Source organism: Sapajus apella, unplaced genomic scaffold (assembly GCF_009761245.1).
Source record: "Sapajus apella isolate SASKATOON/1434 unplaced genomic scaffold, GSC_monkey_1.0 scaffold1, whole genome shotgun sequence".
In the NCBI taxonomy this organism is placed as follows: domain Eukaryota; kingdom Metazoa; phylum Chordata; class Mammalia; order Primates; family Cebidae; genus Sapajus; species Sapajus apella.
Genome location: NW_022436941.1, coordinates 30948178 through 30974331, shown reverse-complemented (window position 1 = coordinate 30974331; position 26154 = coordinate 30948178). Strand labels below are relative to the sequence as shown.

The window sequence follows — 26154 nt, the reverse complement described above, 5'->3', positions numbered from 1 at the left end:
TTTCATAAGTGATAGTAAAATCTTACTTCAGTAAAGTAAATAAGTGATCAAGATAACCCAAATTTATTTTCTCAAAAAGAGAATTTGCTTTGGATATATACCCAGTAGTGGGATTGCTGGATAATGCGGTAGTTCTATTTTTAATTTTTAAAACAGCTTCAAACTGTTTTCCATAATGGGTTACCAGTATATAATCCTACAAATAGTTTACAAGGGTTTATTTTCTCCATGTTCTGGTCAAATCTTGTTACTATTTGACATGTTTCTAACAGCCATTCTAACAGGTGTGAGGTAATATCTCATTGTGGCTTTCATTTGCATTTGCCTGGTGATTAGAGAACCTTTTTTTGTTTTGTTTTGTTTTTTGAGATGGAGTCTTGCTATGTCACCCAAGCTGGAGTTCAGTGATGCAACCTCTGCTGACTGCAGCCTCTGCTTCCTGGGTTCAAGAGAGTCTCCTGCCTCAGCCTCCACAGTAGCTGGGATTACAGGCGCCTCCCACCACACACGGCTAATTTTTGTATTTTTAGTAGAGAAGGGGTTTCACCAGTGATCTGCCAGCCTCAGCCTCTCAAACTGCTGGGATTACAGGCATGAGCCACTGTGCCCAACCTAGAGCACATTTTAATATTAGCTGTTGGCCATTTGTATGTCTTCTTTGAAAAAATGTTATCCAGGTCCTTTGTTTGTTTTAAAATTGTGCTGTTTATTTATTTACTATTGAATTATGTGGGCTCATTATATGTATTTTGGATATTAGTCCCATGTATATATGTTCTAGGATGGTACAAGCTATATGAGGACAAAACCACTGAGTTATTGAGAGATGAATCCAAACAGATGGTATGGGTTAGCAATGGTTCCATGGTTTGCAAATATTAAGTTGGTTTGAAAATATATGGTTTGCAAAGATTAGGTTGGTGCAAAAGTAAATGTGTGGTTTTTTTTTTTTTTTGTCATTACCGTTAAAAAAACCACAATTGCCATTACCTGCAAAAACTGCAAATACTTTTGCACCTACCTAATATTTTCTATCAACTAGGTGGTTGCCTTCTGTATACGTTTGCTAGGGATGGCATAACAAAATGCCACAGACTGGGTGACTTAAACAACAGAAATTTATTTTCTTAGTTTGGAGGCTGGAAGTCCAAGATCAAAGTGCCAGCAGGTGTGGTTTTTCCTGAGGCCTCTCTCCTTGGCATGCCATCCCAGTCTGTCCTCACATGGTCTTTTCTCTGTGTGTATGTATCCCTGGTGTCTCTCTCTTCTTATAAGGACACCAGTCAGATTGGATTAGGGCCTCACTAACAGCTTCATTTTAACTTAATCGCCTTTTAAAGTTAATCTCCTCTTTAAAGACCTTATCTCTATATACTATTATACTCTGAGATACTGGGGGTTGGGACTTCATCATGTGTATTTTAAAGAGATACATTCAGCCTATACCACTTTCCTTCCGTGGCCACATAATTGGTATGACCAGTTCCTGAAGCAATCACTTTTTCCCCCAATCCTAACCATTGCTAACCCACAGCATCTGTTTGGATTCATCTCTCAGTAACTCAGTGGTTTTGTCCTCCTATAGCTTGTACCATCCTAGAGCATATCCCACATCTGAAGTGGCCACTTTAGGGTTGTCATCTCATACTCAAGATGATTATCTCCTTCTCTCTAGTTCAAATACAAATTTATAAGGCACCCAAAATACTTGCTAATTCCTGCTCATCAGGTCCAGTCAGCATAATGTTGTCAATGTAGTGGACCAGTATGATATTTTATGGCATGTCAAGACAATCAACATCTCTGTGGGCTATATTAATGTGAGTTGATATACCCACAAGATGATACTGTGTAGGCATCCTGTTGGCCCTGACAGGAGAAAGCCAACTGCTTCTGGTGGTTTTACAAATAGGTATAGAGAAAACAGCATTAGCCACATAATAGCTATATACCAAGTGCCAAGTGCTATGTTGATTGGTTCCAGTAAAAATAATACATTTGAGACAGCAGAAGCAATTGGAATCACTTCCGGATTAAGTTTATCATTAATCAATAAGCTCCTGGAGCTTCCACTTAGCTCTCCCTAATGATGGCCCTCATTCTATGGCTAAATCCCCATGTGGGGATTCTGTCAGTTGCTAAGTATGCCTATTCCAATTATTAGGTTGGTGCAAAAGTAATTTCTGTTTTTGCCATTAAAATTATGCCATTAATACATATTCCAATTACACTGGGAAAGTAGCCTCATAGTTGGTATGTGGACTAACGGTGGTGATTTCTATCCCTAGGAATTAGCATCAGTTCAGAGCCAGTGTCTAGTAAAACTCAAATGATCTGTGTATTTCCTTTTCACCAATACAGAGTCACTAGTAAATGGCCACATGCCATTTTGGGGAAAGCTTGAAAGAATTTGTCACGTGTACTATGGGAAGGTGCAAGATCCTTGTTAAAGGGGACACCGATTCTCCTTCAACCAAGTGACTATGGGTCTGTGAATTGACTTAGGTCTGAGAACTGAGAGACTGTGACTATCCACTGTGGTGACTCAAGTCAGGTTTTGGCTTCCTGACCTAGAGCTTTACCTGTTGTAAATATCAAGCAATAATCTAATTCAACTGCCTACCTACTTTGTTTCCAGAGCATCTCCGTAAGCCAAGGCAGTCTGATTTCCTGCTGACCTTTAAGGTAGATGTGCCCACCTTGTCTTTGTTGGTTATGTGCTGCCTGGACTCTGCTATTCTGACATCCTGTCATCTCCATTGAAATCAGGGAGCCCATCTACTTAGTGTCATCTTCTACAGTCAAGGTTTTCAAGCAGAGGAAGGCTAGTTTCTTTAGACACTGGAGGGCAACCTACTTCCACTGATAAGAGAATGAGTGAGTTTGAGTGTTTAAGATTGTCAGTTTCATCTGGGTCCAACCCATTTCAAGTATTGAAATCCTATTATTAAAAAATAACATCCTTTTACATGAGAAACTCCAAATGTGTGTGAATTTAATAGTAGTTATAATTCAGTAACATGAAAATTAAAATTTTGTGTTTGATTTTCAGCATAATTCTTGTTGCTATGATAAACCAGAGATTTTAGAATTCTACAGAATATCTCTGGTTCTCATACAATAACTCTGAGAGTTAACAAACCTGTGCTTGTCGAATGGTTTATAACCATTCGAAAGCACTCAAAAGAATCCATCCCACACCATAGTCTTTCTAGTCACCTTTATAACCATAGCAGTCAAGTGTAGCAGCCATTTGGGCCTCCAGGGCACACGCTTCAGTTGGCACTTCATCAGAATCAACCACAGATAATTGCTTGAGATGCCCAGCATGCCATGAATTACATTTCCCTTTGGCAAGGAGTTCAAGCTCAAAACCTCAATCAAACTGACCTCTAATCCCGTCTTTGCAGGTCTATTTATCGGGACTACTCCTGGGACAGGGAAGGCTTAATAAAAAGAATTATTAACTATAATAGAGGATTAGAATAATGAGGGATTCACTAGCAAGAAGAGAACCCTAAAGAATATAGAAATAGCGCTATAAGGAGCTGACCTTATAACTAACACTTGGGCTGAGGGACAGAGTGCCCAATGAAGAATCTCCCCAATTCCTCCCAGGGCTAAGATCTAGACCTTTTTGGAGAGCGCATGACCTGGCTCACTGAATGGCAGAGAAGTCACCATTGGGCTACATCTGCAAACTAGTGGAAGATGTGCCCTCTGCAACTTGTCACAAATGCCTCTAGGGTGCCAGAGAAGCTATTCATGGGGTAGCCTCTCACCTTCTCTACAAAGCTCCTAGAGTTGGGCATGCGGGAAGAAACTGCTAGTTACTGAGCACTGTAGGACCTTGGCACTAGAGAAAGTCAGGTATGCTGCAAAAGCCTATCAATACATCGAAACCGGGAAGCAAAATTCTTTTTTTTGTAATGTCTCTTTAGCGCCCTCTACTGACAAAGCTTCAGTCCCAGAAGGCAAACGAAAAAACTGTTCAAAAGGCTCAGATCCATTTTCACAGTGCAGTCAAAAAGGGTGAATTTGGAGCTGAGAGGCAATAAATCAATAACTGGCGCAAGCATCACTTCTCAGATTACACTCATGGATTTCGTAGTCAGATGTCTACATCTGCCTGGAGGGCCCTTTGTCAGACTCGTTTCCCCCAGGTTTCAACAGGCTGTCACCAAAGTTGGAAATAGCCAGAACGGAATGTGCAGCCCTCTTCTCTTGCATTTCCTCCAGCCCTTCACCAAGTACTCTTTCAGGCACGCCGGGCCCGAGTGTCCTAGCATAGGAAACCTGGGCAACAAAAGGAAGTGGGGTATAAGCTCAACCCCTGTTGGGCGTGGGGTGCTGGCGCCTGAATGTCCCCAAGGTCTCAACTCCCAGAAAGCTGCCTGCCAGGTCACAAAAGCCTTATGAGGTCTTCCTACCGCTGGGACACTGGGAGGCAGGCGCGGGGCGGGCACGGCGGGCGGCGCACTGTGATTGGGCGCCGGGGGGCCCGCCCCCTCATCTCTGCGCGTCGGGAGGGGGCGGGGTCCGCCGCCTGCTCGGCTCCGGGGCTGCAGGCGCCTATTGACCCAGCGGCCGCAGCGCCGCCGCTGTCTCCTCCTGCTCGTGGCGGGTGGTGCTGGAGCGCCAAGTGGCGCTGGAGAACCGGCGCTTCCTTTCGCCGCTGCCGCCGCCATCTCCGCGTTTGTGGGGCGGGAAAAAGGGAGGGGGCTCGCGGCTGCAGCTGGAGCGGGCTTCTCTCCGGGGAAGGTCTTTTCCTCCCTGCTCTCCCTCTCCTCCTCCCAGCGCTGCCGTCGCCCGCCCCCTGCGCCTCCCAGCGCAGCCCCGGTCCGGGAGGGGAAAGGTAGGGGCGGCGAGGGGCTGAAGAGGCTGGCGAGCGGACGCTAGCTCTGAGGAAACTCCTCGATCCCAGCGTCCCGGAACCCAGGGTGCTCACAGGTCCGGCCGCGGCGGTGGCGGCGGCGGCAGGAAGGGGCTCAGTCGGGGGAGGCGGGGGCGGTGCCGCGGGGGCGGGCCCGACCGTCCCGGCTAGAAGTTGTAGGGCCAGATTTCTCGCGACCCTGTTCCTTCTTCCTCGGCTCCTCTGACCTAGCTGCGCGGCTCTGGCCCGGGAGCTGCAGAACCCGCGCCTCCCCTGGGTGAGGAGGACACGCCTGCCCTCGTCGAGAAAACTTTTCCTGCCGACTCAGTCGGGGCGGCGGTGGCAGGAAGTGCGGGCAGCGACCTCTCCTACGCCTGCCCCGCGCGCCCTGCCGGGGGTCAGCATTGAGCTTGCGATCAAGTTTGTGGGAGCCCCTTCCCAGCTGCCAGCGAGTCTCGCCTCGAGAGGGACGCCTGGCCCCGGGGAGGGCTGCAGGCCAGGGCGAAGGCCAAGGGCGTGTGGTGTCGCCGGAGACGAAGTGCGGAGCGCGGCCGGGACTCGCACCCGCAGCCGAGAGCTCGGAGGGCGCGCAGCCCGGGAGAAGGGAGCCTCCGGCGGCTGCTTCCTGGAGTCCATAGTCCACTGTCTCCTCCGGCTGAGGACAGTGTCCTAGCCCCGAGTCTCTCGAGGAAAATGAAGTTAAGCCGCCAGTTCACCGTGTTCGGCAGTGCGATCTTCTGTGTGGTGATTTTCTCGCTCTACCTGATGCTGGACCGGGGTCACTTAGACTACCCCAGGAACCCGCGCCGCGAGGGCTCCTTTCCTCAGGTAAGCACCTGGGAAGGCGGCGCGGGGCTCGGAGGGGCCAGGCGTGCGGGCTCCTGGTTACCAGCTGCTCCCCGACCTCTCCCTCCCGTCGCGACCCCACACCCGGGCTGGGCGAGGCCGAGCCGGAGGAGGGTCCCAGCTGTCTCCAGCCGGGGCTGTGTAGGTCTTGGACATCAGTGACCACCTCCCGGGAGCCACCTCGCCCGGGCGCGCTGAGTTAACAAAGTGCCGGGCGGCGTGCGACGGCGGCGTAGCGCCGGGGGAAGTGGCCATGTTCCGGCACTCGCACCCGGCCTGTTGGGGTGGCCTCGGGCACCTGCTGGCGGGGGAACGGGCGCGGTATGAGGCGGCCCCCGCCAGCTCCGGCATCGCGTATCGCGGTGGGGTCGTTCTCGGTTCTTACTGGGTTAAGCCGCCCAAGGTAGCCCAGACCCCCCCGCTGCGCGCACCCAGTCGCGGAAATGGACCAAACCGACCCCACCTAGGCTTTTTTCCCCCTTCCCCACTGCCTCTGAAGAGAGAGAAGTTTATTTCGTGTTGCGGCCCTTTTAGAAGTGGATCTGTGGGTTGATTTTAGTGTCGTCATTCTTCAGCTATTACATCTGGTTTGTTTGTAGCAGACATGGGGAACCGAGTGGGGAAGCGCTTGTTATACTTCGGCCGAAAGCTGTGGGGCGCTCAGTCCTGCGCCCAGTGGTTAAATTGGTAAATGAGTTGAGAAGACGAACCATCCAAAGTCTTATTTAAACTTACCAAAAATAAGCAAAAACGGACACAGTCTGTTCGCTTTGGAAGGGTACCCACCTCGCGGCATGTGGGACTTCAGTTGCAAGTTATTTGCCAATAACCTGTGCACTTAAGAAATTTCAGTGAAACTGAGTATTGTGTAGTGTGCTCTGTAACAAATGAAACTTAAGAACTCAAACCCTGACAGGGCGATCTAACTATTCCTACTATACTTACGAGAAAGAGAAGCCAGACCGTGAAGTTGACATAAGATTTTTTATCTTTTGTGACAGTGTAAATGACCAAAGAATATCCTTGCCATTTTATTCTATTAAGCTAGAGCAAATGGCTAGAATTTGAGATTAAAGTAAAAACTTTACTGGAATTATTTTGAAAGTGAAAAAAGACCCTTTTATGGATGCTATCGTCAATACAGAGCACTCAACATGTTTTGTTGGTGAGAGGTATTAAAAATCTTGCTGCAGAGAATGTATCAAAATTTTAAAAGCCTCTGCTTCCCCTAGGAAATATGACAGAGAAAATAGAAACAAACGCTATGGGCATCTTTAAATCTTGAGCTCAGAGCTTGTACTTCTTGATGAGGTTGGAAAAAGGTAAGGAGTTTTAAGCTTTGATTATGTTGTGTAATTTTTGGTTGAAATTACTGTGATTTTTTTTTCCTCTCCAGTAACCTCATTTTCAGAATTTTCTTCATTACAGGAAAATGATAAAAAGTGATATATTCTACTTAGTGTTACCTTAAATAATGTCCTTTGGCTTTGGCTTGATCACTTGAAAATGATTTATGCAAACATCTGGACCGGGGTTTTCTGGCAACCTTGACATTTTCTGTTTCTAAAGACACAAGTGACTCATTCAGTTACTGGGAAATCTTAGGCAAAGTTAATTTCAATATTGCAATATCCATCCTTAGTCCTCAATGAGAGGCTGAAGCTCTGCCTAAGTGTAAAGCGTTTGATGAAAGGTAACAGGGGCTGCTGGAAGAGAAGGCTGTTGGTATTGTACTGGGAGGTGGAACATTTTTTATTTAAGATTGCCCTTCTCAGATTTTCTGTACTGGATTTTGAGTGCAGAAAGAAGGTATTCTTTGTTTTAGTGCTTGGAGGGCCACTGAATCCCCAAGCAGATAGACATTATAAGAGCCCTATGTAAGCTTAACTATTATGTGTGTCATATTAGCCTTCGTATTTTAGGTGGTAATCTTAATTCCCATAACCACCACACAGTGGGTGAGGGAACTGAGTCACGGAGAGATTAGTTTGCCCAAGGTCACATAGCTGTAAGCTGAGATTTGAACAGGTATCATTTGGCGACCAGGCTCTCAGCCACTATGTTGTCTTGTCTCTTAGGAATCTGTTGCCTACTGTTTAGGCTGCTGTCTGCTTATGGAAAGACCTGATGTAAAATATAGAGCAGTCGTCCTCAACCTTTATGGTACCAGGGACTGGTTTCATGGAAGACATTTTTTCCTCAGATGGGGGTGGGGTTGGGGGGAGTATGGGGTTTTGGGGGATGGTTTGGGTATGAAACTCTTCCACCTTAGATGATCAGGCATTAGATTCTCATAAGGACCATGTGACCTAGATCCCTCACATGGGCAGTTCATAATAAGGGTTGTGCTCCTGTGAGAATCTCATGCTGCTGCTGATCTGACAGGAGGTGGAGCTCAGGCAGTAATGCTTGCTAGCCTGCTATGCCACTCACCTCCTGCTATGCGGCCTGGTTCCTAACAAGTCCACAGTCCTGGGACTGGATACCCCTAATATAGAGCATGTTGCTCTCTGGTACCTTAGCTTATGACTTTTCTTTAATGAACTTTTATTCTGAAGCCATAATGAATGTTTTTTTTTTTTTTTCTGCAACATTTAATACTTGAGATTTATACCTTCCCAGAATGTCTTTGAGCTCATTTCAGAGCTAAATATTATAATGAAAACCATTATGCAGTCCAGCATCCAGAACTTGAGTTGATTCTTTTATTTTTCTTCACTACTTCTAACTTATTCTTAATTTGATAACACCAAACACAGCAAAAGGAAGTTGCAATTTATTTCTTTGACAAGCTTGGGTACTGAATTCTTGTTGGTCAGTATATGTCATTTTTGGTGTCTAGCAGAATGATTTATTTAGATGGGTATTGAGTCCCTCTAAATTGTCCATTTTAGTTGTTTTCAGTTGATATGGAAACTTTACTAGGCTTTAAGGTCCACCTTGTAAACAAGGTATTTTTAAAGACCGTTCTAGATTGAGAGCAATCTATTTGTGGCTTTTCAGAGAGGAGACTTTGTTGTTCTTTTTCTCTTCTCTTGCAGCTCTGTGTTTTCCACCACTTGACTGGACTCTGGGGCAAGAGTGGGCTGGCTCAGGGTGCTCCAGTTTCTCCCACCCTGGAACAGCTGTCTCCCTTTGAGATATTCTTTGGAGGTCTGTCTTGAAACCCTCCGAAGCATTGCTTCTGCTTCTGGGAGGAATTCCGTGGAGGACTAGAGGCAACAGGGGGCTTAATCTATTGTAACTTGTGTGTATATTTCAGAGTTAATAAATCTTAGCTAAAAAAATTAATAAAAATTCCACTGTGAATAAGAGGTTGGTCCTGGCCTAATGTCCTGAAAATGCTTTATGATAACTTGGAAGAATCTGAGCAGATGGAAGGGAGAAACTAAGGTCTCCCTGAAATTAGGCATTACTTCTTACAAGCAGATTTCACAAGTTGCTTACTGTCTGTGGTGTGTATAATAGGGTTATCTTATTAATGTCTTATGTTTGGATCTGGAGAATTAAATTAATGAGTCAGGTTTTATATAACAAATGATCACTCTTTGAATAATTAGTGTAGCATATGACCAAAGAGATTAATATTAACTCTTAAAATATGGAAATTGAGACACTAATGGAAAATGTGAAAGTGAAGTTAAAATTTTATCTTTTTGCCTATGTAACATTTATCAAGTGAGAATGCCTTTAAATAAGCATTTGAAAGCCATTAGAGGGTGAGAACTTGTATACCTTCTTTTTTTTTCTTTGGGACAGGGTCTTGCTCTGTCATCCAGGCTGGAGTACAGTGATACAATCACAGCTAACTGCAGTGGTCTTGAATTTTTGGGCCAAAGCCATTTTCCCACCTCAGCCTTCTGAGTAGCTAGGACTGCATGTGTGAATGCTACTGTGCCCTGCCAATTTAAAAATTTTTCTTTTGTAGAGATAGGGTCTTGCTACGTTGACCAATTGGTTTTGAATTCTTGGCCTTAAGCTATTCTCCTGCCTCAGCCTTCCAAAGTGCTGGGATTATAGGTGTGATCCACTGCTCCCAGTTGCCTTTTTTTTAAAACTGTTATTGTGCATTGTGAAACTATAATTCACATACAGAAATGTGCTTACCTGCTTTATACATCAGTAGTACTTCTTAAGAGTTCAGCATTGTAGTTGTTATTGATGAAAGTTGACCCATGTCAATAAGTTTAACTAGGACTTTGATTCCCCAACTTTTTTCTTACTTTCATAAATCTGTAGATCTTAAGAGTGACATACAAGGAAAATATGATTTCCTTCCCCTTCTTTCAGTGCAATCTGTTTATAAACAATAGCACTTGCTGCTGGGGTTTGTTCAAATTTGTATGAGGGAGTTTGTCTTATTTCCTGGGATATGATGCTGGAGATCTGTGCTTTTTGGGAAGTGATGGAACTTTGGCAGTGCAGAAGAATTTAGGAATGCAAGAACAAACATTAGAGCCTTTTGAGGCACGTGTCCTCCAACCTTTCTTCAGTACAACAGCCCTGTGGGACTCTTCCTGATCAGTGTTTTTCACTAAGACCCAAGCTTATTTCCTAGAAACCAACTGGGCCAGATCCATGACTGTCTATGGTCTGAAGATATTAGTTTATGGTTTTTGTTTTTTTTTTTAATTGGGTGTGTTGTTCCCAGATGAACAGTGTTATAAGGGCCTAAACAAGTATTGTTGCCAGGGAGATGTTATAATTGTATTATTGGAAGGGGATTTTCTCTATTATGTGTTAATTTGCATTAAGGGGTGTCTGGGCTGTGGGCAAAATAGGGACTAAAATGATCACTTTTATTTGTTTTTGAGTCAGCTATTGCTTTTTGTGATAACTTAAAACTTTGGCCTTTTTTGAAGGAATGAAGTGCCAAGAGTTTCCTGGAACAAGTGAGGTGGTTCAGTAGCTGTTGCTGATCACCTGGTTTATTCTTAGTTTTTTTTGTGTTCAGGAGTCTTAGTTTTCCCTTGTTCTCCAACGTCTGTAATCTTTAAGGAAATGGGAGGATATTTAGCAGCTCTGATGACCTGTGTTTGCTGGATTGTAAAGGTCTTACTGCATTTTTTGTCCCTTCTGTTTTGGTAAAGTTCTTGATAGCAGCAGCTTTTATGAAAGTTTGAGCAGAACTAAGGCAAGGAGGAAGAACACTAAAATAGTGATTTTTGCTTCTCAGTTGTTATTAGTAGGTTGATCAGGAGAGGAAGTAGGACATTTTAAAATGGGTTTCTGTTTAAGTTATCAAGCCAAGCTGCTATTTTTAAGGTTGAAACCGTGTTTAAATTCAGACAAGTTTGAGGATTAATTGTACTGAAATGGAGCTCACATCTAGTGCTTTAGTGAGTATTGCTAAATTTGCCTAGAATAGGGAGGAAGTAAATTATTTTATTTGATGAACTCTGTCACTTGAGGTCATACCATATCTTTTCTGAAAGAGTGCTCTAAGTTATATTTTTATGCAGACAGGTGCATAGTAGGTATCTAGTAAATGTCTGCTTTTTTTTTTTTTTTTTTTTTTTTTGATTGAGATGGAGTCTCGTTCTGTCACTAGGCTGGAGTACAGTGGCATGATCTTGGCTCACTGCAATCTCCGCCTTCTGGATTCAAGTGATTCTCCTGCCTCAGCCTCCTGTATAGCTGGGATTACAGGCACGTGCCACCACACCCAGCTAATTTTTGTAGTTTTAGTAGAGATGAGGTTTCACCATGTTGGCCAGGATTGTCTCTATCTCCTGGTGACCTCGGGCCTCCCAAAGTGCTGGGATTACAGGCATGAACCAACACTCTCTGCCCGTATCTAGTAAATGCCTTAATGTTAAATTTCTAAATCTAAGATACTGTTTTCTAAAGAAGAGATCACCTTTAAGTACTTTAGTTTAAAACTGTATATACTCGCCGGGCGCGGTGGCTCACGCCTGTAATCCCAGCCCTTTAGGAGGCTGAGGTGGGCGGATCACCTGAGGTCAGGAGTTTGAGACCAGCCTGACCAATATGGTGAAACCCCATCTTTAAAAAATAAAACAAAACAAAAAACTGTACATACTCTACCATTTGCTGCCTCTCTCCAGTGTTTACAAACTCGTTGCTATTGATGTTTTGGGCCAGAGAATTCTTTGGTGTTAAGGGCTGTCCTGTGTATTATAGGGTGTCTAGCAGCATCCTTACTGTCTACCCAATATCTGCCAACGTTACCTTTCTCTCTCTGTCCCCCTAGTTGTAGGAACCAACAATGTCTCCAGACACTGCTTAACATCCTCTGGAAGTGGGAATCATCCCTGTTGAAACTACACTGGCTGTGGTCTTGTCAAAGGCCTATTCTTTATACCTAGGACACTTTGTTAGCACTTTTTGTTTTAGGAAGGGGTGATCAAAAGGCTGCTTGAGAAAACTGCAGACATTTCAAAATATTTTTGCAGACAGTTTTCATACTACCTTATTAATCAATATATCTTATCTACCTATGCTAAAAGGCAAGAGGAATAAATCTGGACAAGTGCCAACCTCTGATTCAGCTGGAAGAAAGTAAAAGATGATCTGTTTACTATGACCTGACCCTAATGCTTTTCTCAGAATACCTGTGTCCAGTTGGAAAAAATTTAAGCTCCATTATAATAATCTTCAGTTTTTTCCATTAACTTACATATGAACATAATCTATCCTTGTGTTTTTTGTAACGTACTACAGTTTAGAATTCTAAATGTGTAAGTGAATTTTAGGCATCCTGAGAAAGAATAGAGCTCACTCATCAAAAAACACTAGTTGTCTTTTTGAGCTTCAGCCTTTTGATCACTCCTTAAAATGAGAAAAAGCAGGAAAATAAGGAGAGTGGATAGAGACTTACCTCCTGTTCATTTCATTTTGTCCTCTAAATAGCATTTTTTTTTTTTTTAAGAAAGTGTGATGGAGGTGGGAGGGCAGAGAAATAATAAAGTTCTTGACAAATATGTTCCCTCTTTCTCTTTTGTCTTCAAGGCCTCTGGTTTTAAACTCTGCCTAAGTCAGCTAACTATGAGCAGAATCTGCCTGCAACCTGTCTTTATAGGGCCATGAGCTGAGAATGGTTTTTGCATTTTTAAATGGTTTAAATAATATTTTACGACATAGCCATGGTCATTCATCTATCAGTCTCTGGCCACTTTCATACAATAGTGGCAAAGTTTAGTAGATAGGACAGAAATTAGCTCACAAAACCTAACATATTTGGCCCTTTTCAGAAAGAGTTTGCCAATCACTAGTTTAAACTATATTTCTCTATTGTTAATATTGGATGCAAATAGCATGGTTAGATCTGTTAAAGTAGATGTGGGTTAAAGACAAACAAAATTCTCGTAAATTGGTTATTAGATAACCATTGGTCAAACTTTGTGTTTTTAGAGAGTGGTTTAAAACTTGTGTTATCTACATGTTTCATATATTTCCAGGTATCCTTGGGGAACTTTGCTAGAGTGTGGAAATGCTTGACAAGTTTAATTTGTTTCTCTTCTTTCACCTGAAGGTTTCATACTGTAGGACCGTTCTGGGAGGGAAGGTTCTGGGCGATGAACTAGGCAAAATTGATCCATAGCGTCAAGATTGAAAACCATGACTTTAGAACTATTTGGATCTGCTGTAATTCACAGATGGGCTGAATTCTGATCCCAGTCTGATTGCTTGGGTTAGTTAGTTCTGAGAAGGGAGTGCTCAGGTATAGGTATCTTCTTCATAAGCTGTAAATATGAGATGGAACTCAGCCAGTCTCAGGGATCCTGAGCATTGCTCAGCTTGGAGGCGGGGTACTTTCAGGTTGTCAGCAGAAGTACTGGCCTGCTCTTCTGCTTATCAAAGAGTAATTCTTGCTAATTTTCATGATTTTCTTCAGTTTTAAAGATTATATGCCACTTTCTTTGCTGTAACACAGGCCACCATAGCAGTTGTGTCCTCAGAGATTTTAGTATCATCTTTAAATTGCAGTATACTTAGTCTGAACAAAATGGGGGTAATGCGTGTCATTGAGTAGTACTAAGGTTAATGTTAAGTAGAGTTTTTTAAGTATTTTTTTCCACTTAAAAATATATGCATTTGTGCATTTTTCACATGTAGATGGATTTACCACTGGCCTCCTTTGCAGGTGGTGCCTTTGGAAGTCCAGAAAAATTAAATGCTTTTTTAAGTGCAGAGAAGACTCCAAATCCGACCCTGTCCTGTGTTCTTCCCAGTGAACTTCATTGGCTTCAATGAGGAGTCCAGAGTACCAATGATTTTTTTCTTTTAAACATGTGCAATGTATAAAGGTATAAGCGCACATAGAAATAATTCAGATGACATAGAAAGGTACACGTTGACAATAGAATCCCTCTCTCTTTTTTCTCCATCCTTAGTTCACTTTTCTTTGAGCCCCACTTCTGACCATTTCTTTGTTCCATGTGTGGTTCCTTCTTTAAATGTTGCGTATACCTCTTTTTTGCTTTTTTTTTCTTTCCAATTTCAAGTATTGTTTCCCTTTAGGAGAGATGAAGAATTTAACGCAATACCCATTACTGTTTCCAGTTTTTAAAAAAGTTTTCTGTTTGGTATGCCTTAACAACTTTCAATGATGTAATTGCATTTGTTTTCTTGATCCATCAACTTTAGACCTAAAGTCGACACCCCACTCTGTCAGTCAAAGAATTTGGCACTTCTTAGCCTTCTCCCACTCATTTCTCTTCCTTCTCATTTCTCACCCTCTCTCAGCCATCAGTTTTTTTATATCAACATGCCTTATATCATCTACTTTTCATTTTGTGACTGAATGTGTTATGTGCTCTGACTATAGGTTGGTTACAAAAATTGAAAACCTGTAAACAAGGATACAGAATTTTAGGAGGAATAAGTTCAAGAGATCCATTGTATAACATGGTGATTATAGTTAATAATAATGTGTTGTAGTTTTGAAAATTGCAAAGAGTAGATTTTAAGTGTTCTCACCACAAAAAAGATAAGTATGTGATGTAATGCATATGCTAATTAGCTTGATTTAGCATTCCACAATGTATGCATTTTTCAAAATGATATACTTGATAAATATATACAATTTTTATTTGTCAGTTAAAGAGAGCTTGTTTGGAGATTCCAGTGGGGTAGTGCAGCTCCTCATGTACTCTTGACCGAAGACCAGTCCTCCTCTATCAGAGATAGTCATCCTCTTTGACCGAGCATGCAGCTTTGGGAGGGATGGACATGAGAGAGGAAGGGGACACCTGCCTAGCCAGCCAGATCAGCTGAATCAACCCTAGCGATCAATGGGGTGACAGATTTTGCAGTCAGATTGCCCTCACATCCTAGTTGTCAGTTAAAGAAATAAAAAATGTTAAAAATAGAAAACCAGCATGTAGCGTTTTCAATTTTATGATGATAAATACCATTCAGTGTATGTCAGGTAGTTTGGCTTCATAGAGAAGAAGGGATAATCTTGGTCATTAAACCTGTGCCACTTGAAGGAAATATTCTGAGCATCAGAGCAAGTGGAGTCTCTTATCTTATATTCCAGCTGGTAAGAATCATGCTGTATTTCAGTTTCCATTACTTTTGGACAATGACTTCCTTGTATGTAGCATTTTGTTTTTTCTATTTCTATTTCTAATTCCTTTCCCTTTTCATTAGTGTCAAAGGAAATAGAAGTTATTGATTCCTATCTGTTGAATCTCATTATTTAAAAAATCATTTTACAACTCAGCATGTACCAACATTTTGGTCTCTTGTGCCTATCAAGATTTAAAGTCTGAAGTTTTTCCTTTTTTTATTTTGGTCATTCACAATTACTATTTACTCAAATTGCCATGCTTCTTCTAGGACTGATAGCACTTTGTCTCCTTTGTGATGAGAAGCCTTTCCCTTCAGGGTGAGGACTTCGGGGCTGGAGATGTACTTTGCAGCAGTTCTCTTCTGTTGCTTCATACCACAGGTGTAGAGGAATGTGAAATTTATGGGTCCTGGCCTTGGTGGTCACATTTTACCTGTAGAGCATCAGAACGTTGAAGCCTGAGAATGTGAATCATTTTTAGAATCATTTTCTACATAAAAAAGTCCTGAATTGGCGTTTTTAGAATCCAGTGAAGTAGTCATTCTTTTAACAGTCACCAGCATTCCAGAAAAGTCATGCATATGAAAAATTCAGGCATAGAATTGTAAAGTAGGCTGGGTCTTTCCAGGTCAGGTAATTTTTAGTCTTTGATTTTTCATATAAGGGCACCGAGTCACATAAACTAGACCTCAGCAATTTGCCCAGTCACAGCATACCTGGGACATGCATCACTGGCCTTCTGGCTGTAGCGTGCCCATATGCAGCATGTATTTGAAAATTTACTGCATTAGGTAATATAGAACTTATGGTAGACATATGTTACTTGCTTTGAAAGAACTTTTTAATTATTTAGAAAAACAAAACTGCCATTTGGAAAACTAGTAGAGACAGTTAAGTGCTATTATTCATTAAAAAATAAAGAGGTTAGAATGGTACCTAGCATATAGTAAGTGCTCAGTAAATGCTACTTGTTATCAATGGACAGAGGTTTATAGCATACTTATGTAGCAGGCACATTTCTAGGTTCTGGGGATATAGGAGCTAAGACGAAAACAAGAGTCAATGATATTATTTTATACTCCTGTTATAAAGGCAAAGGCCTTAAAGAGAAATCAAAAACACGTTCTGATGATGGCCTGGCTTAAGTTGATTAAAGGAGAGGGGAAAGAAGCTAAGCTTTTGCCATTGGATAGTACTTTGAAGGAAGAAAGAACATTGCTAGTGTGAAGTACAGTACTTCTGAAGGCTTTGAATCCTGGAGGAGATTGGCTTGATTTAGAATCTTTGGTGCCTGTAGACAGTAGTTGGGAAAACACTGTAGTTAGTTCAGGATCAGATTGCAAGTCACTCTGAGAGTTTAAAGAGTTGTGAGTTAGATAGTAGTGAACCACTCCAAGTTATTGAATATACCAGGAAGCTGCTTGAGAAAAGCAGTGTGAGAGAATTAATTTTGTAGAAAATTTTAGACCTGGAAAGGAGCTAAGAGAATATTCAATCTAGATTATTCTGGTAGCTAAGTGTAGGAAGACTCAAGCAGGAAGGCAGCTGAGAATCTGTTTGAGGTAATACAGACATAAGGCAGTAAATCCCTGTACCAGTATTGAATTGGATAGAATTGAAAGGATGAAAAATGTGGAGACATTTTGTAAAGAAAAGGACCAGGACTTCTTAACAGATTTGATCAAGGGTAATGATGAGTGGCTTGAATCAGAAAATTTCTCCTACCTTTTTCCTTTGGGGTATTGGAAACTGGGTGTACAATCTGCAGAAGGGGATAGTTTGAAAGACAAGCTGATCTGGAAAGCCAGGTTCAGTTTCGTTTATGATGAAGTGGACTTTAGTGGAAGTAACCAAGTGTGCTCGAAAGCCATTTAGAGATCAGGAAAGGGTGATGCTGATCTGGTAGTCATCAGCATAGCCAAGAATGAATGAGCTCACTTGGGGACCGAGCTTAGTGAAGGCAGAGCCAAGTATATTTCTTATATCCAAAAGCTGCACATCTTACGTTAAGAATATTGTGTAGCAGATGTTAATGAAATAAAGCAGCTTGTGTTCAAATTGTCAGAAACCAGCAGCTCATGGATCAGCTTACCTAAGAAAAGATTATCAGAAGGGAGGATTTCAAAGAAGCATTTTAGTAGGAGTTTAAAAAAGGCCCTTCTCATCTTTGGCACAAATGATAGGACTAAATTATTTTTTCTAGGTTGTAAGACAGAACATAAATTACTTTTGTGTGTGTGTGTGGAAGGAGGACGGCCAGAGAGGTGGTGGAGAGGGAGAGAGAGAGATTTATTAAGGATAAAGATGCAACACCCCAAATAGGGAGCTGCAAGGTTAAAGGTTGTTCTGAAGGTCAGACAGATTTCTGAGAATACCCTCCAAACTTCCTCTTGTTGATAGTAAAGAAAAACCCCTACTGTTGGGCTGGTAGCTGATCCCATGAACTGAAGAAGTAAAAAACTATCTTTGACCCAGGGCTACCTCTGGGTCAATAACAACACTTGAGATATAGGATATTTCTTGTGACTTTTAGGTAGAAGATCCAATCAGTAATTGTTTTAAGCCAAAGAGATTTGGGAAGAACTCCAGATATTTGCATCCTCAACTCGTCTTTGATAGCCGATGGTATGATATTTAGAGGTTTGCTATTATTGTTATATTGTTACGTATTATGTCTTACTACTGCATTTGTTGCTTCTGTGGTATTTCCTGTGTCTCACCTTGCTCTTGTAGACTAGTTGGTGCAGATGGATTTTCATAAAGAAAGACAATAGGAAAGAATTTGTAAAACTTTAGAGTCTGTAGTGCTTGTATAAAGAATAGTTTGGAAATTCAGGATTTATAAAAATTCAGGTGAGACTTGCTTAAATACCTGTCTCCTGTCAATAAGAAATAGAAGGGACTTATTCAGGAAATGATTAGTATAAATAAAGTTGAAGGGGGGTTGATTATCTACTTAATACAACCCTGCCCTCTGAGGCTTTCCAAAACTATTTCTGTATGAAAAATGATCTTAGACATGTCAGTTTCATTTATTTTAATAGGCCAACACTGTTTAGGTTGATTACTGACAATTATTCTCTTTTTGTGTTAAAATTGTTTTTCAGAATTACTTGTGTAAAATTATAATACCAACTTGATGAACTTTTGTTGGCGTATCCTAACATACAATATATGACATTAATACATGGTAAATGAGTTTAGGTAGTATAAATGGATAGTGCCTAACAACCTTGTGTACAAAGATATGCATTTGTCAAAAAAATAAGACAGATTACCAACATAGACCAGCCGTCATTGCCTATATGATGTGTAACAACATGACCCTGGTTACCTGAGAATTGTTGCAGTCTGAAGTGTATCACATGAACTTTTGTGCAAATTCTTGGGTGGATACACTGTTGGCAGACTCTGTCAGAGTGCTAAGCATAAGAATATAAATTAAAAATAAGTTTTAGAAGAAAAGTTGGTGTGCTTTTTAAAAATATTCTGCAAAACATACTGTTCCATAGAATAGGTTGAGAAGTGCTGAATTAAAGAGTTCTATTAGTCAACAGTTAATATGTTTAGTGGCACTTAATTGCAGTTGTTAAATGGATTTGTAATAAAACTGCATTTTATTAAAATTTTATAATCTACACACTTTGCCCTACTTATACACCCTTCTTCCAGTATTTTTAAGTGGGTATCTGTTTTGCATAGTCTCATTTTATATAATAGCTTGATGTCTGAAATGTTGCCTCAACAGGAAATAATTTCTGTGCAGCCATATTGGGCTGGTGCAGATAGGGCTGTATGGTTCTAATCTAAACATACATCTGGAAACTCACAGGGTGGAGTTGGTGCTGCCTCCTGGAACTTGTAGAAAACGTCAGCAACTGGAGTCCTGATCACGTTTTTGGAGGAGGGTGGTGAGAGAATGAGATGCTGTTATTCGAGGTCAAGGCTTGGATCCTGTGTCGTGATTCTGGCAGCTGCTAAGTTGGTTGCCCACCTGCAGTTATGAGTCCCTTGAGTGCCCTGCCAGAGCACGTGATGTTGGGCTTGGCACTCTTACCTGCATCTGAGCAGCCTCTGTTACTGTCATACCTAGGAAGGTGTGAGGTTTATGAAAAATGATTTGCCTGAGGAAAGAGTGTATTTCTCCTGTGATTTGGTAAGATATTCTGTAACTATGTATTTTTTATGCTCACATCATGAAGGCATTTATTTCTTTGAATGGACAAGTGGTTGCACAAAGACAAATTCCACAATTTGGAAGAAATTCAGGCATGTTAAGCTTTGGGTCTGGAAAATACTATTAAAAGGTAATTTATAACTGGCTTGTGGCTTGTTGATGGACAGGTGGAGATACATACAGAATTGTGGGCACAGCCCCAGTTCACACTCTTTTTGGCCTCAGCACTACACATCTTAAGGGGTGGAATGGGCACTAGGAGGGTTACCTGTTATTTTATCAAACCCAAAAGCCTTCCTGTTAAGTTTCAGAGATCTGACTAAAGGCAGAGTTTTTCTGTAGAGATTGAATAGTGACTTACTGACCAGGGACTGCAACAATAATGATGATACCCCTGCTGGAAATACAGACTCTCTTTTACCAAATTGCAGTTTCTATATTTAGCTGTAATGCGGAGGTTCTTAACTGGGGATGTGTGAGAATTGCCTGGTGAGCCATTTTAAATCATAAAAGGCAGATCTGTGCGCTTTCTCTAGGTAATCCCATTTGTTCCTATTGCTTGAAATTCATATTTATTCTGGCCACTCAAGTTTAAATATTTAGCACTGACTTCTCTCCTGAATTCCAGACTTGCATGTCCACTGACACCACCATTCAGATATCTAATAGTTTCAGGATATAACATTTGCCCCTCCATCTCCTCCCCAATGAACTGGCTTATGGTCCTGATTCTCTACAATGTCACCCAATAAGCCTCCCCCTTGCCTCAGCACAAAACTGAAAGGCCATTTTTTTTTCTTTCCTGCCCCTCCCATTCCTAGCTCATCTTTCTTGTCATTCTTTCATGTTCCTTCCCTGCCTGTCCAAGCTGTCATGGCTTTCACCTGGCAAACTGCAGCCTCTTACTCCACTTGCCCCACCGTGGCTCCAGAATGGCTTAAAGCTTTTTAATTGTTTGACTCTAAAACTCAGTCTAAGATAAAGATGTTGATGCTGCTTTTTCTGAAAATTACTTTTAACCATAAAGGGGAACTCTGTCTTTTACTCCTTTATTAAAAGTTAGGTGTAGAGCCTTGTTAGACTAAATTATGCCCCTGAGAGACAACTTATGAGGTTGCATGGCCTTACCCTCCATTTCTTGGGCTCACAGCTCCTTAGAGTCATGCCTCTCCAGCTCTGATGATGGAGATTTGGGTAAGGCTTTCTCTAAGAAGGACTAAGCATAAGAACATTTTAAAAGCTTTATAGGGCCAACTCTTTGCGAGGTATATTAGTTTCCTCTTGCTGCCCTACGAATCACCACAAACTTAGTGGCATAAAACAAGAAAAAATGTGTTGTCTTACAATTCTGTAGGTCAGAAGTCTGAAAAAATTCCTACTAGACTAAAATAAAGATGTCTATAGAGCTGTATTCCTTCTGGAGGCTCCAGGGGAGAATCTGTTTCCCTGCCTTTTCCAGCTTCTGGAGGCTGAGTGCATTCCTTGGCTCAAGGCCCCCTTCTAGCAATAGCATCATTGTGATTTCTTGTGTCCTCAAATCTCCCTTTCTGGCCTGACTCTTCCATTTTCCTCTTTTCCCTTATGATTACATTGGGCCTACTCAGATATTCTAGAGTTTTAGTCCCATCTCCAAAGCCTTAAAATTAGTCACATCAGTGAAATTCCTTTTGTCATGTCAGATAGGGTTTTCTTACCATCTTCAAAGCCTTAAAATTAATCACATCAGTGAAATTCCTTTTGTCATGTAAGGTGAGGTATTCACAGACTTCAGGGATTAGGACAGGGAATTCTGCTTACTGTACCAGGCACTCTTTAAATTTATTTGCAGATGCTAACTAATCCTCATAACAACCCTATGAATTAGGTATTACTTCTCTCCATTTTATAGATGAGGAAACTGTGGCACAGAGAAGTTATATAGCTTTGAACTTGCTCAAAGTTACATAGCCATTAAGTAGTGGTACCAGAATTCAAATTTTGGTTGGCATCAGAGTCTGTTCTTAATTATGATGCATACTGTCTGGAGGTACATATTGTAGTACACTTCAAAGTGATTTTTCAAAAGCCATGCTTTTATTTTGTAGCAGCAGCTGCAGTAATACCTTCTTCAGTGCTTACTTGTTGGCACGTCCTATCATAAATTGTTTCATAGCCATTCCAAGCAATGGGTATTAGCATCTGCATTTTGCCCATAAGGAAACTGAGGCCCAGGATTAAGTTACTTCCCTAAGATTACATGGCCGGTAGTGCCAAAACTAGTATTGGAAGCTAGATAGCCTGAACTGGAGCCCATGTGCTTAATCATTAAGCTTAATTTCTTTCACCTTTATCTGTGAAGGAAGTCATTAAAAATAAAGGTAATCTTTGCTCTTACATGGTGGGCACATCTGATGACACAATCAGAGTCCAGAAAGAACTTGATATGTTGGAGTGATATGCTGAATCCAACAGAATTAGATTTGAAGGAAAAAAAACATAAATGAAAGGTGGTATAGATCATAAATTTCAGATACATATACACACATTGGGGTAAAGTTTTGTTTCTTTTGAATGCTACTATTGGTGGGTATATTATAAACATAATATATCTTCTAAAGCTCTTATAACTAGAAGCTTGATTTGGTTGAGTGCAGATCTTAGTCACTACCATGATAAGAACTAGTCCAGAATTATCTTGAGGTTCTTTTTCCAAACTCCCTTCACTCACCACATGAGGTGAAAACAGTCTCTTGAGCCAGGTTACCGATGGTAGTGAAAATGGAAATCTTTTGATTGGACTATACAGAATCCATAATCTTTGCTCTAGAAAGGAAACCATGTATTGTACTCTATTCACAAGGTCATAAGTGTCATCCTGTGACTAAACGTGAGTTCCATTCTATATTATTTCCCAAACAGGCCATGAAAACCACTCTATTAATTAGCTCTTTCCTTCTCATTCTTACCTACTTTTTGGGATACAGTGAAGACTTTTTTGGATTTTCTTTCTTTCAAAATGGTTAATGTGTTTTATTTGTATTACTTTTGGTATGGGTTTATATGCCAAAACATAACATTGACTACTTAGAAAAAAATGTTACACACCATTTTTTTTTCTTTCCGTCTTTTTTTTCTCCCAATAAATACCTGTGTAAGGGTTATTGCCGAGTTTAAAATGAGGAAACTGAGGCCAGTATAAGAAAATTAAATGCCAATTTATTCAGCTCCTGGGCGAGGTTCTCTGGTCCGGGGAAAGGGGGCCAGAGAAATTGCGCTGACCTCCTGGGGTGGAGGGGGCGGGGCAGGGTTTATGGCTAGGAGGACCGAGCAACAGCTGAGTGCTCTGATTGGCTCCAGGGGAGCGGGATTCGGACGGGGCAGGCCGCTGTTGGTTGGTGGGTTGTTGGGCGGGTTTTCCGGCGTGAGAGCCGGCCAGCCGGAGCCTTCCAGGGGAGCCATGTGGCAGAGCTAGGTGCCCAGTGCAGAGCCAGGTGTGGGGCGCAGAGTCAGGTGCTGAGTGCAGAGGTGGGTGTGTCCGGACTTAACAACCTGAGATTCTGCTGTGTGTCAGCCAAGCAGGCATCGGGGTACAGTACTTGAGTATGGTGCCTGTTGTCGATATAGGGATCCATTTAGTGAGGAAAAGAGGGAAGCAATACATGAATAAAATAGATAATTGTAATAACACTGTGGAGGAAACAACAAATAAGTTGAGATAAACAATAACAACACTGTAGGAGAAACAACACATAAGTTGAGACAAACAGTAAATTGAGGAGACTGTTTTAGAATGGCTGGGGAAGGCTATACAGAGGTGACATTTGGCATGAGGGTTGAAGCATTATGTAAAGGGAGACTATGTACAATGGTTTTAGGGTAGGGAGGAGCTGGCTTGAAACGGAGATAAGATTAAGGTGAACCTAAGTTGAGAGAAAGATATATTCAGTCTTTACTGACTGGTGTACGATGTTTTAATTTTAAGGGTGCTTAACTAGGTAGAGATTAAAGCCTCTTACTGGAGATCTGAGGACTGTAGGTGGCTTTTTGGGGAGGATGATTTTTGAACTTAAGTTTGAAAGCCAATTTGAGACATCAGGTAGGCATTTGAATATATGGGTCTGTTTTTCAGAGGAGAGGTTCCGGCAGGAGATATAAATATGGGAAACATCATGGAATTTAAATCATACAGTGGATGAGATCATGTAAGAGAGTATAGAGAGGTATTTGCTCAAGGAGCTAACCTTGAAGTGCTTTAACATTTAGAGATTGGAAGAGAAGTAGCCAGCAAAGGAGACTCATAAACAGCTGGCAGGAGGAAAACCTAGGGCATGTTGTACAGGAAATGAGTAAAGAAAATGTTTCCAGAGAGGAGTGCTCCACTCTGCCTAATACTCTCTGAGATGATAGATAAGGTAAGGGCAGAGTGCTTTTCATCAGGCTTGAAACATGGGAGTCTTTGGGGACTTTACAAGGTCAGTTTTGGTGCAGTTGTGAGTAGATGCTGATTGTAATGGGCAGATGAATGAATGGGAATTTGTAAGGAAGGAGGATAAAGAGTAAAGAGAGACTCTTGATAATCCTGGTACATGAAGTCGTTGGGGCCCTGAAGGGGAACTAAGGTGTTTTATTCAGGGTTCTCCAGAAAGACAGAACTGATAGGACAGGCGCGCGTGCGTGCGCGCGTGCGCGCACACACACACACACACACACACACACACACATACACTCTCTCTCTCTCTCTCTCTTATGTAAAGGGAGTTATTAAGATAATTGGCTTATTTGATTATGGAGACTGAGAAGTTCCACTATAGGCCATCTGCATCAGGAAGCTGGAGAACCAGAGAAGTTGGTAGCACGGCTTAGTCTAAGTCCAAAGGTCTCAGAACCAGAGAAGCCAATAGTGGAACTCTCATTCTAAGGCGGAAGGCTCAAGAGCCCAGGTACCACTGGTGTGAGTCCTGGAGTCTAAAGGCTGGAGAGCCTGAAGTTCTGACATCTAGGGCTAGAGAGGAAGAGTGGTCAGGCTGTCAGAGAGAGAGGGTGAGAATTTGCCCTTTCTCTGCCTTTTTGTTCCATCTGGGCTCCCATTTGATTGGATGGTGACTGCCACATTTAGGGCATATCTTCTCCACTCAGTCCACTGATTCACACACTATCTTCTCTGGAAACGCTCTCACAGATACACCTGGAGCAGCTCATTAATTCTAATCGATTTTCAAACCACCTGGGTTTCACTTTCAGTAGATAAAGGATGGGCTCAGTGCCTGCCGAAGCTCTGAGAATAATCAGTGTTTGACCAGCTATCTGGATATTCTTTAGTCAAGTTGAACCCCAAATTAACTGTCACTTGGGGTTAAGGACAGAAAGCGGGGAAAGCAAGGAGTTTGACTTTTTTAGATGTACGTAACAAATAATAAGTTGAACTGACAAAATCGGTGATATTTGACTATGTTTTACCTATGAGAATGGCAATTTCAGTAGTTTTATCTAATACAACATGTTACGTTACTGAGAATGAGTTGCTTTTAAAAGTGGAGCTTGATGGAGCAATGTTGAGAGGGTTTAATCAAAAGAACAGAGAACAAAGCCTTGGAGCAGTTGAGATAGGTGGGATTGTTGCTCAGCAGAGGGTTGGCCTTTGAAGCAGGGAGAAGGAAAGGCACACACTTTTCCAGGAAGGCAGGAGAAGATACACAGATTCAGCCATGCTGGAGGGATCATGGTGAGGCCAAGACCCAGCAGGTAGTGTCCTGCTTGAGGTAGATATTTATGTAATAAATTTATAGATTTAGCTGTGGATACACATTGATTGATTTCGTTCATAGGACTGAGTGGTTACTGATCCTGTTCTGCCTTGTAATGGACTCTGAATTTGTTCTTTCAAAGGTCTTTGATATGTAATTTTTTGCTCGGTTTTTCTCTTTCACTAAAAGTGGAGTAAATCAAATATCATGACTTCCTTCCCCACTCCTCAGCAGTGCAATGCTATGGCCTCCCTGTAGAACTGATTAGCAAATCAAAGAATAAAGTAGTTTTCTCACAAGTGATTTTCTTGCCCTACAGAATTGTCTGAAATGTTACTATCAGTATTCTTTGACTTCTCAGCATAATTGAAGCATTATCTATGATTTCTGTTTCTTTAATGCAGACTACAAGTGCATCCTTTTAAGGTCATTCCACTCTTCTCTGTCACATGTACAGAATTTGCTTATGAGGTGTGTTTATTTCAAGAATTTCAGCTGTTTGGAGGGAGACTTTATTCTACTGCGTAATGTAATTTTTAAAAATGATGTGCTTTACACCATTGTGGGCACATATCCCTAGGCCATAATTTTCTCCATGTACTTAATTCAGTACAGAATTCCAGGTACTGATGATTAGAGATATCTTTAAAGCTAAATGAGATTGAAAGTCGTCTTTAATGTCTATAGGATCCTTTTTTCATGAAATGCTTCCTCTGATGTTTATTTTGAATAATAGTCTTATCCATGGCTTATAGGACCAAGGCCATAATAAAAATATTCCCAGGAAGGGTCATCTTCTTATTCAGTGTGTACTTGTTGAGCTATAGGCAGTTTTGCTGTGTACGTGGCTCTAAAATGATCTTTTCCTCAACGTACAGAAAGATCTGGAGAAATGTCGGCACTCACGTATTAAGCTTGTAGTATAATAATACTGTAAGTATAAGATAAAATGTGATATATATATATATAAATATATATATAAAATATATAAATATAT

At 41.5% G+C, this 26154-nt stretch overlaps 2 protein-coding genes and 1 long non-coding RNA gene across 3 annotated transcripts in view; 1 reads left to right on the top strand and 2 right to left on the bottom strand.

Moving 5' to 3' along the window:
- Positions 1-2963: 2963 nt before the first annotated feature.
- LOC116556003 (translation initiation factor IF-2-like) lies at positions 2964-5509 on the bottom strand. The gene is made up of 2 exons (XM_032285286.1): positions 5320-5509; positions 2964-5196 (listed from the first exon to the last, which is right to left on the bottom strand). Exons 1-2 carry the CDS (start codon positions 5507-5509, stop codon positions 4427-4429), a joined length of 960 nt encoding a protein of 319 aa, XP_032141177.1. The 3' UTR covers positions 2964-4426.
- The window catches only part of MAN2A1 (mannosidase alpha class 2A member 1), a 177190-nt gene continuing 155567 nt past the window's right edge, over positions 4532-26154 (top strand). Inside the window, exon 1 of the mRNA XM_032274837.1 lies at positions 4532-5701. Coding sequence (XP_032130728.1) covers positions 5567-5701 — 135 coding nt within the window. The 5' untranslated portion in view covers positions 4532-5566. The remainder of the gene's footprint in view (positions 5702-26154) is intronic.
- LOC116549336 overlaps positions 24103-26154 on the bottom strand; it is a 23642-nt gene continuing 21590 nt past the window's right edge. The window contains exons 2-3 of the long non-coding RNA XR_004267814.1: positions 24567-24569; positions 24103-24138 (exon numbers count right to left, since the gene is read on the bottom strand). This is a non-coding gene — a long non-coding RNA (uncharacterized LOC116549336). The remainder of the gene's footprint in view (positions 24139-24566; positions 24570-26154) is intronic.

What these genes read in the sequence shown, in the direction of transcription:
- LOC116556003 (XM_032285286.1), bottom strand. Translation starts at nt 5,509, where the DNA reads ATGGACTCCAGGAAGCAGCCGCCGGAGGCTCCCTTCTCCCGGGCTGCG. An exon ending in TCTCGAGGCGAGACTCGCTG is followed by an intron (nt 5,197 to 5,319) that starts GCAGCTGGGAAG and finishes GCCCCGACTGAG; the next exon opens with TCGGCAGGAAAAGTTTTCTC.